At 37.2% G+C, this 19121-nt stretch overlaps 1 protein-coding gene across 1 annotated transcript; it reads right to left on the bottom strand.

Annotated features, from left to right (window-relative positions):
- Window positions 1–3571: 3571 nt before the first annotated feature.
- Window positions 3572–18597, bottom strand: CPO (carboxypeptidase O). The gene is given in 10 exon segments (XM_006921387.1): window positions 3572–3834; window positions 4682–4766; window positions 8174–8376; window positions 9538–9628; window positions 10676–10786; window positions 11682–11727; window positions 11729–11781; window positions 12656–12757; window positions 14306–14405; window positions 18527–18597. Coding segments are annotated over 10 exon segments (1125 nt in total).
- Between the last annotated feature and the right edge of the window lie 524 nt (window positions 18598–19121).

The raw sequence follows: 19121 nt of genomic DNA, 5'->3' as shown, positions 1-19121 counted from the left end.
GCCACACACTGGGGTAACCTCAGAGAAAATTTTTTGGAAGGTAATTTCAGCTTTATCCCACAGTACCTCTGGAACATGAGTTACACTTTGGTGTTTTCCCCAACCCACTGCAAGGGGACTGGGCTGTCATATATCTGGATCCATCAGTTACCATCTGAGCAGGGGCTGCGGGTTTCTGGTGGTGGATGTAACTTCCACACTTCTAGCTCTCTGTGGCTGCAGTCAAAGTATGTGCAGTAGCTCAAGGGCAGTCATTGGGAAAAGAGTCACATATGTGTGAGCTGTTGGAGGCTAAGAACACATCAAGGACAGAAAGGGATGCAGGAAAAGGAGCCTGGAGGGCTCTGGCTGAAGCACTGGCAGTGGCTGCTGGACAGTATTTCTGACATCCTTGAACCAGAAAGTTCCTATTCCAAGAAATTATTTGACCAGTCAACAATTATTAAAAACAGACTGACCATGGGCATGCTACTCATCTCTTCATCTCAGCTTCTTCGCCAAATAAATAAAAGCACCTAACTCAGGATTCGTAGGAGTATTATAAAGGTAATGCACATAAAGTATTTTTATCACTGTATATGGTAATAGAAATTAATAATGATTAATCTTAGTGTTTTTTAAAAACTCATTTGTATTCAATATCGCAATTTTATATATTTGGGCAGTGGGCTTCTCTTTGTGCCATAATAAATTCATGCCAGATTCAAATTATATATGCAGAAGATAAGAATAATATCTTATCTTAATATCTTACGGGATGATATGAAGAATATATTTTCAGTAACATATCAGGAGATTGCTAAACTGCAAAAAAAAAGGAAGAGAAATAGGAACTTGGTCATACATAGTGGAAATAAAAAAAATAACTCATTTTGATGTGGATGTATAAAAAATTAGAGCTAGAAGCTTTTTTGAATTTGATACCATTTAAATTTATCATTTTGCATTGTTTTAAACTCTAAATTTACCTATAAGTCAAGAAGATCTAGATCTTGTATAGGAATAATTATGAAAAAAAAAAAAAACACTGACGGAGTTTGGTGGAAAGAAAGAAATAGTAACAGAAAATACAGTATATTCAAACTTCCTAAAAAACTGAAAAAAAGAGGCATCACAAAGACACTTTTATTAGCACTAGATAATATTATCTTGAACCATATAAAATCACCAACACTTGGATATTTTTTATCTATGAAAACAGCAATTTTATATGATTCGACCTAATACATAAAGCCTGTTGGGAGTCTTCTGTGGGCCTCTTTTGCTCCTGCACATCTTGCTGGCATTGCCAAGAATGCAAGGCCCTGACCACTCTTTACCCAGCTCATTTCTCAGAGTTGTGTTTGCAGCAAGGAAGCAAGTGTGAGAGATGAGAAAATGTCTCCTTCTGGAATAAAGATCAGGCTTGCTTACTGCTTGCTCTAAAAGCAGTGAAGTCCTGAAGCTCATGTTTCTCTCCTGTAACACAACTCACCACATTTGCAGATGTTACCTGGACTCTTTGCAACACCTGCCTGGAAGTTGGGAGCAAGGGAACCAATGTAAACATAGTGATGCTCATGTGTAGCTTACTGGGCTATGAGTAACAATGTCTTTTGTCTCTGACTCAGGGGTCTTAAGCCTTCTAACATCCGTAAAACAGCAACAGGCTAACTTATCTTTAAAGTAGGGTAAAATAAAATCCAAGACACAAAAATGCCACAACAGAATACTCTCAAGCTTGCATTAGTTGTATCGGTTGTGAAGTTTTCCCAAGCTATTGCCATTTCAGACCAGGAAGTTGAAAACATCCTTAAGAAAGATCATTATGAGATGTCAAATTACAATGTACACCTGAAAATTATATAATTGTATTAACCATTGTTACCCCAACAAACTTAATTAAGAAAAGATCATTATGATCTTTCATCACTTATCTATCTTTGCTCTTAGAATTCTTTCACAGGAAGTAAAAAATGTGTCATGTCCTCATTGGCCAATTCCCTTAGAGACATGCAAAGTCCCCAAGAAGGCTATGATTGTGTCCTAGACTCTTGGAAAGAGTCCATGTGGGAAGTTTTAGGCAAGTTGATCACTTGTGTTTCCATCTGTTCTCTTCCAACTTTATTTGGCCATGGGCTCAATCTTTAGACATAAATTAAGCTTTATAAATCAGAGCTCTTATAGTGCTCAGAAGTCCAAATTGTTAAAGGCAATCTTAGACACTAAAACACAGGCTTGATTAGAGCTGATAACCTGAGTCTCAAGGCACAGCTCTGCTGCTTTCCTCTAGAATATGGTATTGGTGGTCACACTAGTTTTCTTCCTTCCTAGGCTGACCATTGATGAAACCCAACCATTTTCTCTTGACAATACTGCAATCCTAGATTTGGCATTTTTATGTAAATAACTGTTCTTTGATTCATTAAACCCCATGTTCCTGACATTTTCCTTTCTGACTCTTATCAGCCACACACTGGCAAAACCTGAAGAAATAAAGAGGACCAAATAAAAGGCAAAATAAAGGATTACAACGAAAAAGTGTACTGTGCCCGTGACCAACAAGTAAATTTGGAAATGGGTGACTGAACACCCAAGGATCCCCTGTCAGCCAGTCACAGCTACAACATTTTTTCAATGGCTGACAAGCACCATTTCAAAGGTGTCACATAGAGATACAGAGGAAATGACAGTCATAGATGCTACCTTAAGAGCACTTAAAGTTTAATAGACAAGATAGCACAATTGAATGCCTATATATCCACAAACATAGAATCTGGCTCTTGATTTCCTCTCTAATTACTCTTTATTTCTCTCATAGTGCCTGTCACAAGTGGCAATATTTAGCTTATTTATTTGTGTTTTGATTATCATGACCTCCCTGAACTGAGATTTGCCTGGTATGCAGTAGTGCCCCCTTCCAATTATTTAAGGCTACCCGTTCCAATCTCAACCACTGAATTAGTGAGTGATTCCATGTGGATGTTGACTGTGTATATCTTACTCACCATTGTAACCCAAAAGCTTAGCAAAATTTACTTAGTAGATTCTCAAAAAAAAATCGAGCAATTAAATAAATGAATAAAGCAATAGCTATATATATATATATATAGAGAGAGAGAGAGAGAGAGAGAGAGAGATTATATAACATTTCTTCTGAATGTTAATATTAACTCAATGACACCAAATTAAGTGTAAACCTGGTCCAAAAGCACAAGCAAAATTTTCAAATAATTTAAATGGGGAAAAAAAAATGACCCCAGGGCAGCTGCCCTAAAACTGACCTCAGATACATAAGTGAGCACAGTTAAGATCAGCAAAATGCATCCTAGCTGACCTATAGATTCATGAGCCATTGAATTTTAGAGTGGTTTGGTTTGTAGCATTATTGTAGCAATAACTAATATTATACTCTTTTAAAGTAATAAAAATTAATTACCAGCAAAACAAACATTATAACACAAATGTGATTTATCTTTATTGAAATAGAAAGCACTTCTAGTTAAATTATTTGGTTCCTCTATGACCACAAGCACCTTTCCTGCAACCACATCCACGTCATCGGGGCTGAGCAGGCCTGGGTAGGATGCACTTAGAGAAGAGACATAAAGGACATGAGCAAGCTCAGCATCACAGTGGTAGATGTCACCTTTTCAGCACTGTTTGAATACCAGTATTTCTCATACACATCATCCAGGACTGAGAGCACAGCCTCCATGGTCTCCTCACTGGTGGCCTGAATCTGAGCTTCTGGAAGTTCAAATCCACATGTACCATTGTCCCTCAGCTCAAATGTGTATGAGAAGGGGATCCCAATGTCCTGAGCCCAGTCTCTCGAAGATCCTGATGAAGCATCTACAAATGAAACCATGAAGGCAGAGTTAGAAATTGTATAGTGAAAGCACAAAGTTCTGGAAGCCATTTTGGGAATAAAGGTTCAATCCAGCAAAATAAACAAGCTCTTTCATGTTAGGGTCTCATGGATAGCTGTCTTCTCCCTCTCCTTGATATTAATCACCTGTAAGGCAGAAATTACATCTTTTTCGGCCTCTCTGTCTGCCCCTACCACCCACCACAGCACTTACAATTATGCCTGGCACATAGCAGAGATTTGGTTAAAGTTTCTCAGCTGAATCAAAGACTACACAAACTAACATTTTAAGGCAAGAATTAACTGACATATAAAGGAAAAGAAACAAAATTACCAACAGGAAAAATATTATGCAAATATTCTCTAGGTGGTCCTCCAGTGGGTAGGAGAAGTGGTGGCTGGGGATGGAGAAAGGCAGTACACTTTCCTTTTAACTCAGTTCTTTAAGAGTTTTTCTTCAGGCCCCACCTGCTCTGTTTCTTAGCCTGACGGGTCCTCTGGGAACTGAATCAACTGACCAAGGATCACTAAAAAACGTCCTTCCTGTTAACTCCTGCGCCTTCTCCCTGCCAGCTCTTTTTAACTGAAGCCAGAGGGAGTTCTGGTCTGAGCCAGTGTACTAATTCTTTTTCTTTGAGCTCACACCTTATCCCTAGAGAGCATAATTCAGAATTTGTACACTCTTTTTTATCCTTGGTCATTATGATTTGTAAAATTTCATGTTGATCCCAAGAACTCTTCTCTCCCTCTCCTGCCCACCCCAATCCCCAAAGTCCACTGACTTGTTTTGTGCCTTAGATATTATTCAAGAGGCGACAGAAAGATACTTACATAAAATATCTATACTCGATCCAACTCTATAATTGGTTCCATGCTTTGCTTTCAGTGCATTTGCTGCCTTCTCTCCAGCTTGGATCTGGAGGTGGGAAATAGACAGATATCTGGTGGTAAAAATAAAACCAACAATCCAGAGGGTTTGCTATTTTGTCCAAATCTATCTCCAGAGTTCCAGACCATCTTTCTCACGTCCCACTGGACATCTATACCTAGGTAGCCTGCTGATACTTCAGACCCAAAACGCTGAAACCCATTTTCATCATCTTCCCCACTAATCAGCAGGGATTTTTTCTTATTTCTGGCTTATCATGTTCCTCCAAACATATGTAAAATCTAGCATCTTTGACTCTCCTTCTTTCAAATGCACGTTACCATGTTACATTTCCAGAGCCATCACCCTATTTCAGTCTCATTACCTCTGAAATGGACTGTTGTCATCTTCTGATAAAGTTGATTAAGGCCCTGGCATGCATGTGGGAGGATGGAGCTTAGGATGGGATATATGGTTGGTATGAGAAGAGTTCAAATGGAAATAACGTCAGCATATAAAACATTAGAATTCTTACAGCTATTCTGACTTCCAGAGCAGCTTAGAACAGGGCTATATATAGTTATGCTTCCCCTACATAGTGATTGCCAAGTTGTCTTTCACGTACTATAATATTTATCATGATTTCTACACATTTTTGGTTTTGTAAATACATAGAGATTGATTACTCGTCTCTGATAGGTTTAAATAATACTAGAAATGGAAACCTCATTGAACGGCTGTCTTGATTCTGTGTCTTTGTGCACTCTATCAAAATTTACCCCTAAGAACCTAAAACCACTGTTAGCTAGCTTCGATTAGGTCGAGACAAGGTGGCACAATTTTCAAATTGTTATCGAACATTCTTGGAGGTGAATGTTTATGCTAACTCTTTAGCACCTGAGACTGTAAGAGAAACAACGCTGAAGCACTCTTTCTCAATGCAGTTTGCCAGTTCCCGCACATAGTACTAAAGCGCTGTCCCTCATTTGCATCTTGGAGTTAGTTACCTTCCAGCAGAGGCAACGTCAGTGCCCCAGGTCCCTCTTGCCTTCTTGCCTTCTATGTCCAGAGAGCTCTCACCCAACAGCCTATCAGCAACACAAGGCTCTCTAACCTTTGAACACAAACCTTGCAAAATGGTCACATAGCATCTGTTTTCCTGAACCAAAAAAGGAGTGAAATTCCCTAGAAAAATACTGGAGTATATAATCTTTGTGTTCTTTTGGTTTTTTGTTTCTTCCTGGTGGGGTCCTATCAAAGATCTATAATGGCTTGTCTTTGGTGGTTCATTTGTGTTTGTCACAGATCCTTTAAGTGGAAAGTAGACATCTGTGACAAATAGCACAGACACTGGAAAATAGAGTTCTGAGCTTCTCAAGTGAAATCCCTGTTTCTGCAGAGAAATGGAACTTTTAACAGAAGAAATGGAACTTCTAGGGCTAAGATATGAGGGGGAAATAGGACACAGTGGCTTGGACATCTAAATTGATAACAGCTCCTAGAAATTGTAAGCACTTCCTGAGCAGAGAGGGACAGTGTGAGGTGGTCAGGTGGATGCAACCTCTGGAGTCTAAAGATGCAAGTTCCAGCCTGGGCTCCACCATGCACCGTCTGTAGGGGCTCTAGAAATATAGTTAACTCAAGGTCTCAATTTCCATATCTCCAAAGTGAGCTTATAATATTGTTATGAGAGTCACATGAAATAATGGCTGTAATATCTTTTCATAAATTGTAAAGTCCTAGGCAAATGTTAGTTATTTCCAAGTCTTACAGAATGATCATGTAGTACAAACGGCAAAAACATTGCAAGAAAGATATTGGGGTACTGCTGGGTATTTTTTATTGCTAGGGAAAGGCTCTCTTCAGCAAAGCTCTATAGTGGCTTTCATTTTTGTGCCTAGGTATGTGTGTTACAGATCATGTTCCAGTAGAGGAGGGACAGGACATGTAAGAGAACTAGTGGGTCCCCAGGCCTCTGTGATTTTAAAAACAGAGTGAGCTTAGGCCCCATCTATCCCAACCTTTGTTGATAATGAAAAGCTTATTTAAAAAGATTAAAAAAAAAAAAGATAAGCAAAAAATAATAAGCAATGGTCAAAATGTGGAGAAATTAGAACCCTTGCGTGTTGTTGGTGGGAATGGGAAATAGTGAGCCTGCTATGGAAAACGATATAATGGTTCCTCAAAAAATTAAAAATAGAATTGCCATATGATGCGACCACTCTTGATTATATACCCCAAAGAATTGAAAGTGGGGTATCAAGATGTATTTGTACACCTATGTTCATAGCAACATTATTTGTAATAGCCAAAAGGTGAAAACAATTCAAATGCCCACTGAAAGATGAATAGATTTAAAAAATGTAGTCCAGACATACAATGTAATACTATTCAGCCTTAAAAAGGAAGGAAAATTCTGACACACGATAGAACATGGATGAACTTTGAGGATGTTATGCTTAGTGAAATAAGCCATACTGTATGACACACTGTATGATTCCACTTATATGAGGTATCTGGAGTAGTCAAACCCATAGAAAAAGAAATTAGAATGGTGATTTCTAGGGGTTAGGGGGACAAGGAGTTGTTGTTTAATGGGTATAGGGTTTCAATTATGTAAGATAAAAAGAATTTTAGAGTTTGGATGCACAATTATGTGAATGTACTTAACACTAATGAACTGTGCACTTCAAAATGATTAAGATGGTAAATATATGTATTTTACTACAACTAAAAAATTTTAAAATAATTTTAAAAAGATACAAAAATTACAATTCCAAATTTACCCTCCCTTTGACTTATGTCTATTGTCCTCAGGTTCACGAAAAGGCAAGCCTGTCTTTCTCAGAAATCTGCCCACTGATGCATAGGTAAACATAGCTTCCTAGAAGAACCTGGATGAGACAAAGCTCATGGTCCCAGCCGAGGTTTGGATTTCACTGGCACTTCCCCTACAAATACTCCTAAGCACATACTAGAGACAGAGTTTAGAAGAAAACAAAGCATTGTGTTCAGCAGAGAAGAGAGCAGATATTATTTAGCCGTGTTATTTTAGATATGCCATATTCCACTAACAGCTGGCAAGTTCTTTAAAGCACGGTTCAAAAGCTATAATTGCTGAACGAAGCTTCAAGAGAATTTACAGAAATGAAAGCACATTTCTGCAGATTATTAACATAATCATCTCATTTATATTATAGACGAATACCTAAGATGTCTCCCAACTTGACATTTTATGAAACAGGTAGTTAATTAATGTAGGTAAAGCAGCATTTTTAACCTGAAACCTTCCCAGCAGGCGTCTGGCAAGGTGTAAAAAGCAGGAGAAAGAAAATAAAGAAGAGCAGAGAGAACAAAAGCAGGGCTGGAGCCCAAATCTTGGAAATGGAAACCAGGGAAAGGAAAGCAGAGGTCCTACAGAAGCGCCTCTAAAGCCTTCGGTGCTTTGGTCTTACCAGTTCTTCGTGGTTACTTGATTTTTTTTCAGTATAGCCGTAAGGTGTGAGAATGAGCTGCCCATAAGACTGCATGGTTAGGAAGCACATAATGTCCTCTTTCTTGCTCTCTATAAAGCTGGAAACTGCTGTAGTCTCAGGTTCAGACTCTAGTCCTGTCCCACAGAATATTAACTCTTGGCAGTTTTTAGATGCTCCAATACCTGGAATATACAGGAAACCACAAAGAAGGCAGCACCATCTCAGTTTAGAACTGATGGACGGCAAGGAGTCATCCATACTCAGGGCATCTGTGGTTGGAATCGGGGCTTGACCTTGCTTGTCTATGTTAGTTCTTGTTAAGTTAGTCCACTCGGATAGTCATTCAAGGAGCAACTCAGAAAGGCAGAAGGGTTGACATTTGGATTTAGAAACAAACTATGTGCTGACATGACCCAGGAAGGAAGATGTAAAAACGAAATGGCATTTTCAGTAATCTTTTACTTAAACTTGCGGTGGGCCCTGAAACCTAAGTCTGGGAACTAGTTCTCAGGTTCCCAAGGTCAGACGCTGACATAGTCTTGTTGACCTGAGAGTCTCTCACACTGTCTTACTAGTTTGGGTCTCATTAGAGCTGTTTAACAAGTATGTAAATAATCCGTCCTCCTCACCAGTTTTGATAAGGCTCCAACAATTGAGCCCCTTTTACATGCTGGGCACTGTGCTCAGCCTCTCCTACGTGGCACCTCATTTAATCCCCACCACAACCCACTGATAAGATGGCATTACTAAGGGCCACATTTTAAATAAGGGAAAACTGTAATCGGGAGATGAAGCAATTTTTCCAAGATCACTCAGCCAACTCAGTCTAAATTTTAACTCTTGCCATCTGGTTTTTAACCAGACTGCTCTTGACCATTCTTACATCTTTATTTACTTCCAGTTCACTGGATATGTTGAGATTCAGAAACATGAAAATGTCTTAAAGAGAAGAAAATGTTTTCCTTGTTTACTTCTGCCCTCCTGCTGCAAAGTAATCTACAAAGATAAATCTCCGTTTTTTTTTCTCTCTCTTTATGACAGTTCACATTTTCAAAACCAAGTGATGGATTTCAAACATATTCACGCTGGTCTAAATCTTCTTTGTCCCTGTTTCGCCAGCCTCACTGGCAGAAAAGTTCTGCACTGAAGTGTTGCTGCTTTTTGTTGTATGGATAATATCATCCCTTTAGAGGGAATATGCAAGACAGGAAGCCCAGAAATTTGTGCAAAATTAGATGTTTATTTTCAAAAGTTATAACTCTAGCAATTCACCTCTTTCCTGGCTTCCCTATTCCTTCTTTTTTTCTTTTATTTATCAACTCATCTACTAAACATATACTTACTACACCAGGATGCATTGAAATTTCGATTAAGATCTGTCCCAAAACATTTGCCATTATCATGAGATGAACGGGATTTCCTCCAAAGCCGATCCTGGAACAGAGGGACACTGGGATGTTGCCATTTTAGGATTCATAAATCACAATGTTAGTAGTCATGGGTGGTCCTCAAATTTGAAAAATCATTCCTAGGATTGTCCGGGAGAATGTGCCTTTAACATGGTGAAGCTTATGCAGGTAGTTTTTAGTCATGCAGGTAGGTTAGCAACCCCCATAAACAGGAATATTGTAAACCATCAAATTGGAGGGATGTTTGGCCTTTTCCTCCTGAGCAGATTAGCAGTGCCTGTGGGACGTGATCTGCTTAATCAGGGAAAGCTTCAGAGAGTCATTTTTTAAGTCCAAGTGATACAGGATGAAAGGGAAATAGCTTGGCAGATGGAACAAGGCTGTTCCAGATGTATCAGAGACAGTCTCCACACAGCTCTGGAAGCGGAAGACTGATGTGTGGAGATGGGAATAAAGACAAGTTTCACCAGACGAGCTCAGAGGGAAGGACTGCAGAGAAAGGGGTCCCGTGAAGGGCTATGGGGGTGGTGCTTGGGAAGGAGGAGGAAGAGGAGGAAGGAATACTCTCTAGAAACAAAGGCTCTTATCTGTGGAGTAATATGCTTTGGAAACTTTTTAAAGAGGAAGTTGTCTACTAAATAAAAAGCTTTATGAGATGTTTGCCTTCTGTGATCATAATGAAAAATGAAGGCTGGGTTAGTATTTATACATCATTTGTGCCTCTCATGCTTCTAGAACTGGTCTGAAGTGAATCAAGTGGCAGGTAATCCACAAACTTTCAAGAGATGGAGTTGGAAAAAAAGTTAAGTCTGGCTGGAAAACTGGGAATATGTCAAAACAAAACAAAACAAAACAAAAATGTGCTGGACTTCAATTCTAAAAAAGGCCACTTTAGTTCTAAACTTGACTATTGGCTTAAAAATATTAGGTTGATTTTTATCCCAAAAAAGGGTTTCTTTCTTTACATGGCCACAAAACATGTTCATAGCTGCAATGAGCAAGGTCAGGAAAATGAACCTAAGTCAAGATCTAGTTTATGAACTCATTCCAGGACCAAACTGGATGTACTCACAGTTGTCCACGTGTAGATATAACCATCTATGTTAAGAACTGGGAGCACGAAGAAGTCCAGGTTCTTAAGGAGCCTACTTATGCTTGAGTTATCTGTATAGTTTTGAAGAATCTAGAAATTTAAGAGAGAAACATTTGAAATGATGTGGAGAAAAGGTCTTTTCTCTTTTAATTTTTTAAATGATTTCAACTTCCTCATAAGAGATGACCACATATCCAACCTCCACCCTCCACCTTCCACCCACCTCGGTTACCTACTGGTCATGGTGGTTCTCAAACGTCAGTGTGCATCAGAATCACCTGGAGACTTGTTAAAATACAGATTGCTTGGCTCCTCTCCCCGACCTGCTCCCTACCTGCTCCTTCACCACTAATTCACTAGGTCTGAGGTGGTGAGTTGGAACCTAAGAATTGGCATTTCTAATAAGATCCCTGTTATGTTGATGCTGTTGGTCTAGGGGCCTCTTGAGAACTACTCTTTGTGGGTTAAATTCTTTATGTTTGAGTTTCTGAGAAGACTGACGTACAAAAAATATTACTTTAAAATTTTTTTAAATTCCCTCAGCAGAGGGGATAATATGTAAAAATTCACTGTGCTAGATATTTTTTAATATGTTAATCTCTTAATCCACACAACAAACTCCTAAAGTAGTTATTTCATATTCCTTTTGCTAGTGAAAACTAGGGATTTTAGTATTAGCAAATTTGCCCAAGACTATTTGAAAGAGGCAGCACTAGTATTCACTCATGTCTAACTTCCAAGGTATATTTTCTTCTACATTTAGATATGTTTTCCTTCCAATAAAAATGATTTCATGTACACTAGAAAGAGATCAGAATACTCACTTTTAAGTGAAGCTACTTATTAATTCCATCTCCCTCAGGGAAGAGTATCTCAGTAGAGTTGCATTGCCCGCTTGTGAATGAAGCATGCTTTCTAAATAGCCGAGGCATGACAGGTATTTTGTGGGACGATTAACCATTATGAGGACACTAAAGACACTTACTTCTTTCACAAACCACTGGCAAAAAGCAGGGGCAATTCATTCCCTGAATTCCACAGTCCATCCAAATGATCTTCTTGGGGTTATTGGATGGTTGGCTAATCTGAAGAGAACACCATGCTTCATTATCAGTCACTTATTATTGTCAGCCTCTGTACAAAGTTATCAGATTTTTTTATTGCCCTAGAGGTCACTTTCCTACTTCATTCTGTGGTTTCAAGCATGAGGTAAGGATGCTGGCAAAGACACCCCCCCATATGAGCCTTCCTCGGCTATTCTTGCTCTCCCATTAGTTATCTTGTCTGTTGTTCTTAGGACCACATGCTGACTCCCCACATGCTCCCCTGATGCCTGGCAAGAAGACTGGAGATCTGGTTATCCCCATGGCTATGCTATTATCTGGCTGTGTGGCCTTGTACAAGTTACTTCACTTCTCTGGGTCTTGGTTCCCTCAACCTCAAAATGAAGGAACCAAACTGAAGGATGAGTAGGGATTTTTTCCTTATGCAGACCCTACTCTCCCACCTCTGTGCGAGCATGAAGGCACACGGGCCTTCACAGAGCCAGCCACTCAACCAGAATGTCTAAGGTCCCGTTTAGCCCCATTATCCACAATTCTGAGCTCCTCAGTCTTAGCCAGGGCGAGGAAGGCCCAGGATGGAGAAAACAAAGGAACAAGCTCTTCTACTTCTGGACCTTAATATTTTTAAGGCCTACCATCATGGTCCTACCCAACTACTCCAAATTCTCTTTATTCCAGACCTTGATTCCATCCAGATGATTGACGTGTAAGCCTTTATAAGTTTTGAATTTTAAAAGCCCAATTTGGGGTGGAAAAGGCAAAGTCTTTCTTCACTGCCTCTTTTAACCTTGTCTACATTTCTGACTAGAGCCCCTGGATAGTAAACAAATATCCTTGGGTTGGATGGGAGAGACCCCTTTTCCCCAGTAAGACAATTCTCAGCCTTCTTACTCACCTTCAAATAATACATGGGCTGGGTTTCATAGGTCATGCCTAGGAAATGCTGTGTTACCCCTTCTGGGTACTTCTCACTTATCTGGCTCATCCACTGATAGCTCTGAAAAAGCCAAGGAGGACTGTAGCTATCAATAAGAACATTGTCTGCTTGCCTCTAATTAAGATAACTGCTTCTTCCATTAAGATACTGAACTCTGAACTCTTTGCTTTACATTGCAACAGCTGTGTGCTAAACAAACTAGAAGACCAACAAATTATTACCCATCCTCTCCCATTTTCTTTAAAAATCTACTCTGCCATAAGTCTTAAGGACACCTTGTTGAACTTTACAAATAAGTTATTGAGAATTAACAATTTCAATAATTGTTAATAGTACTTCAGAAACAATAAATAATAGTACTTCATTGATAGTATTTCAGAAACAATAAATAACAATACATCCTTCAAATGGCCGCCAGACTTAGAATTCATATGGCACACAATCGTATCAGAAAGTTCAGGCCAGGCTTATTTTGTGGGATCTTCTCCAGTCTTTATGGACCTCGACAATATCTTTTGCTAATGTCCATGGCGACAAGATTAGAGAGGAGTAGGAAATGCCCTTCACAGAATACGCCAACAGAAGGTTCTAAATCAAGCCCAAGTTAATCATTTTGATTAAACTGGGTGGATACAAATATATATTGATTTATTTAAAAGTCTTACACCATGCTTAGAGAGGAAGGGTCTTACATCTTTGCCTGTAAATCAATAACTTGGGGTTCTATAAGAGTGAATGGAATAAAGGAATTCACAAACATAAGACATTGAAGACAGCTATGAGGGTATAATAGGATACCACCCATACTCTAAATTCTTTCTTATGTTATTTGAAAAAAATTCTGGAAAATATTAATATATTCCCAAATATTGAGATAATAAATTATAAAACCTGTTTAGAAGGCAACTTATACATTTATATATAAAAAAATTAGATGTGCATATCCTTTAACCCAGCAATTCTGTTTCTAGAAATTTATACTTGAAAAAAAGTTTTGCATAATGTCATACATATACATTCCCACACACACATTTGCATAAATAGTAGCTTATTTATTTTATTTTATTTTTTACTGTAACTGGTTTTAGAAATTGCCAAACTTATCTTAGTAAGTATCTTAGCAATACAAATATTTCTTTGAGAAGTTTTCTTCTCTTAAGAACTGCTGACTGTGTCTCTTGCATCCTGAAAGAAATACCACAAATTACAGCTAAATATGATTCAGTCAGAAGGCTTCTCCACCCCACATCCCACACCCCACACATAAACATTGGCCTTTCCCTGCTTAAGCTGGCTAAGAGCTTGATGAACAAGAGTAAGGGTTAATTCTGGTCCATGTTCACACTAGCAAAACTGATTGGAGTATTCTTTTCCTCTTTTTTCTTTTCTTTGTTGATTTGTCTTTTTACCTCATATCACCAGGGTTTGTAGCTTTATTGTTGGTGGCTGGGGTATGATGTTTGGGAATCCCTTGACCTCAGTGCTCTGGCAAATTTCCGCCCCACATTTTGAGCCCCTCTAGTTCATGGATATTAATAGTGAACCATCTCTGCCCATCCTAAAGTTGGTTGTGACCACCGCCCACCCCTGCCATGTATACTTGCTCACCTCTCCCATGGGGTGGTATTTGTTATAGGAATAAGTCTCCAAGTTCCTCCATGAAGTCACTGTCTTGCCCACAACCTCTTGTCTGTTTTGTGCTAGTGATCTGCGAAGGGAAGAACGTCAGACAAAAAGCAAAGAAGAAACTGAGACATCATAAAAGCTGGAAGGTTGATGAAAAAGGTAGTAGAAAGCAATGTACATATCATCTGGAGGACAAAAAGCCATTTACCTCCTTAAGGTAAACACTATTATTCCTGGTTATTTATTTTTCTGAAGATTTTGTTATATAGGCTAAATTATACTTTTATTATATCCTAGAAAATAGGCATAAAGTATTTATTAGCTCATTTAAAAAATTATCTCTGATCTGGACTACCAAGAGAGCAAAATAAGTATTTGCATTATAAAGTCACTAGAAAATAATTTCAGTGCTTTTTGGAATGGGGAAGGGGAGAGGGAATGAAATAAATGAAAAGCATATCTTTTCAACCCTCCCTTCTTCCTCATTCCTTGCACTGGTTGTCCTCCCTGTCATGTCCTGCCAGGAAATGAGATCATTGGAGATGCCTTTACAGCAGTGTTAGGACCGGGGATGATAGCTGTTCAGAGCAATCTTGTTTCTTCCTTCATGTAGTTCAGCAAATGTTTGGGTCTTTCTTGATCACAATTATCCTCTCGTGGTAGGAAAGCGAGGACACCTTAAAGCAGTGTTGGCACCTGGTGAATTCCTGTTTCAGTTGGGCTAGTATTTCCTGGCATTTTTCACAATATAAAGGGGGATAAATTAAAGGTAACTGGCACTCGCAAGCACCAACATTTGGCTTCTACCCAGCTAACATCTGTGAAATATATATGTTGCCTCTTAAGGGCAGCACTGAATCATTGGGTCCATGTAATATGCAAAAGAAGTGAACTGTCTGAGATTTGAATGAAAATCCATGATATTAAAAATGCTTATCATTTTTACATGAAATTAAACATAATACTTAAACCTCAGAAACCCAAATTCTTAGTTCAGGCAACGTTCAGGCAATGTTTAAATCACATACTTAGAAAAGGCAGTTTCTTGTTTCTAGACAATTTCTCTGGTGATGCATATTACATGTAGAGTAGGAGGAAAAATCTAGCTAATCCCTCATATTATCACAAATCTCATCTCACCAATCAAATAAAAAGATTACAGGACTTTGTGTATTTTTTTTAATAAGAATTCATAAAATGTCTGACAGAGAAAATGATCCTTTGGGGTACATTATTAATAAATACTGAGGATCAAAGATTGCCTGATGAAGTTTTGACTGGAATGTATAAAGAAGCAATATAAAAAAAAAAAACTAATAAATATTGAGGCAAATTTTGTCTTTTACATACTTAGTGAAGAAACTGTTTCATAAGTATTTCATGACAGTAAAGTATTTTTAAACTTCTTTTCCTGCTTATAAAATTAACATATGCTTATAGTGGAAAATTGAGAAAATATAGAGAAGAGAAAAAGGAGGAGAAAAAAAAAAAGTCTTCAATAATTCCACCTCCCTGAATTAACCACTGTTGATATTTTGATATATTTCCTGTCAATCTTTTATCTGTGCATAGTTTTTTCTTAAACACGATACAGATTATATCTCTATGTAACTTTGCATTTACTCTTTTGTATTTTGTATTCTACCAGAGACATTTCCTTAAACCAATAAAAATTCTTCATAAACATTATAGTTAATGATTGACTAAAGTTTGATAGTAAATATATATTGCACAGAATCAGTAGTTTAAGTACTTTCGTCTGTACTGAATATTAAAGCTGTTTCCCCTTTTGTTTTTTTGCTATTGTAAACAATTCTGGAGTTAATGACTTTTTGCATAAATCTTTGTGTTTACTTCTGATTATTTCCTTGAGCTACATACCACGAAGAAGAATTCATAGGTCAAAGAGAATGAATATCTTCGAGGCATCTGATTCATATTGCTAAATCCCAAATGATTCTACAGACGTATATTTTTATTGGGAGTATGCAATGTATATGAGAAATTACCTCAAGAGAAACATTACAAAGATTGTAATCTTTATTAATCGTAGATTTTCTAGACTATCATTACATCAATCGTAATGAATAAAGTACCAAAAATGGCAGCTAATCTGTTTTGGGTTGGTAAGAGCCATATAAAAGTTGACACTATTTTACATCAGTAAATAACGATGAAAATGAAAACGGTCAATTAGGATTAGGTCTAGCAGATTTGAAATGTTTTCTCCAAGTATAGTCATAAGGAGCTGTCCAATGGAAAGTGTCTGTCTCATCTGAGTCCCACTGCCTGAGCTGAATCACCTTCCTAATTTAACCTGAGCTTGGTAATCATTTTTTTAAATAAAAATTTTAAAGCATTTACCATTGCAGAATGTTTGCAAAATGAATAATAGTTGAGGGATAGAAAAAAATCAATGAAGATTACAATTACCATTTTGATACATATTTTTCTTATATTTTAAAAGTATTTTATTACATTTTGTATTCTGCATCTTTCCTTAAGCATAAAACATGTATTTCACACGCAGTTAAAATTTTTCATAATCATTATTCTAATGGATGAATAATATTCCATTATTATATGTCATATCGGTATTTATATAATGTAATATGGTACATTTAAGTTGTTTCCAAATATTATAATATTTAATATAATATTTATATTATAAATAAGGCTGCATCTCAGTGCATAAAATTCTTTCCATACGTTAGTTTATTTCCTAGTCTAGATTTCAAGAAGCAGGGATATTAGGTCAAATGATGTGTAAGTTTTAAGGAGGCTGACATTTTTAAGCAAGTTGTTTTTTTTTTTTTTCAGTTAAAACTCTGTATAAAATATAAGTCTTTATCTCTAATTTATAAGTGAATAATCTCAGAAGGGAAGATAAATGTAGTATCTATGTGAAACCAAGTATACTAATGGAAAAAAAAATTGAAAAAACAATGTCCAAAAATGCTTTTGACATCACATAGATCCTGGACTCTCTTTATAGATCTAAAATCAGGCTTTCTATGAAGTTAAGGGACAAGTTGAGATCACACAGATAGTCTGGGGCAAAAATCGGAGTATATTTTTCTGTTCCGTGAGAGCAAGTTTGTTTCAAGATTCTTTTAACCATGAAGAAAAAGAAGAAAAACTTTGTAACTACACGGGCTCGATGAGATATATTAAATGAGCAACATACTGAGTTATGTATGAACAAGGGAATCTGTATTTTATATGAAAACTGCACTACACACACAGATTTTAATATATATTATATATTTACAGAAGTTATGAAAGAATGCAAAAGTAGGCAAAATACATGAATGGGTAATTTATAAACTAATAAAATGAATAATAAACAAGACAAAATACTTAATCTTATTGGGAATCAAAAGGCAAAATGAGTCAGCTGTGGGTATTCACTTATCAAATTGGCAAACACTTAAAAAATGCTTTTGTTGAAATTGTTGACTGACGCAACTTTTCTATAGGGTAATTTGGCAATGTATAACAAGATTATTAAATTTTTCTCAGCTCCTGGCCCAATAATTACACTTTTTGTCACTTTTTTAAAGAAAATAATCAAAGATTTAAAGAAAAATATTGACGTAGTTAGATGCTCATCATGGCATTATTGGTAAAAATAAAGTAGAAATCACATAAATGCCCAATAGGGTAAGAATGATGGAATGTTATTAACAATTGCAAGTGTTTTAAATGTTTTAAATAAATGTCATAAGAAAATTTTTCATCATTTGATTTAAATGAAAAAATTTGGCAATAGTACTATATACATAATTAGTTAGCTAGCTACCTATTAAGAAATATTAACAGTGATTATCTCTTGGTGAAACTATTTGGTAGTTATAAACATATTTTCTTGATAATTAGAATAATGTGATTTACTAATGAGAAATTATGTGAGCGAGAGACAGAATTTTCATTATAATTTCCTTCTTTCAATCAAAAAACATATCTATTTGAACTTGTTATACGTTGTGTGAGGAAGTGTTTATTAGATATTTACTCATTTATTCAAAAATTATTAGAATAATGTTTAATGATAACAGTTTAGGGATCTTTATCTTTCTCATTTATGGTGGTATGGATGAGTTAGGAAGAGAGGAGAATCCAGTTGCATTGATATTGGAAAAAGCTTTCCATTTAGACAATCTAAATCATAATAGTCAGCTCCTTTTCCCACTTCCCACTCACCTATCACATCCCACCACCCCGCCATGGACCAGCATCCCCAAGAGGTAAAGGGTCCCAAGCAGAGGCTTCATTCTTCTGCAGACAGAGCTAGAAAGTCCCAGGCAGGTCAATGGATCAAGTGTCTCTGAGAATGCATCCAGGGGTTGGCTCCTGCAATCAAGATAAGATAAGTCAGTTAGTGGATGTCTCAACAGAAACATGTGAGTAGTGGCTTCATTAACTCCATCATGTCCTCAAACAGCTTTTCCTAATGGTAGAAAACACTACCATTGATTTTTCATTTCTCCTCTAAAACTGAATTTACACAAGTCTTTGGCTTCGTCAGACCCAGAAAAAACTTTTCCCCCTATTTCTAAGTATCCTCATCACCTGTACTCAGGAGCTAACCACTCCCACTGAGCATAATAGATGGTGTGTCTTCTGCTTTGGTCGTGGCAGGCATAGTTATTATTCAAGATCTCCTTTTCTCTGTTTTATTTGGAGTTAAATACCTTCTCTTGTTCTGATGTCATCACCAGCTTCTTAAACAAAACCAGATCTCTCCAAATATGAGCAATGAAAACATTTAAAATATTTTCCCAAGTGGATTTTCCCA

This window comes from Pteropus alecto, unplaced genomic scaffold (genome assembly GCF_000325575.1).
Source record: "Pteropus alecto unplaced genomic scaffold, ASM32557v1 scaffold3, whole genome shotgun sequence".
Taxonomy (NCBI): Eukaryota; Metazoa; Chordata; class Mammalia; order Chiroptera; family Pteropodidae; genus Pteropus; species Pteropus alecto.
This window is presented reverse-complemented; position numbering and strand designations above follow the sequence as displayed.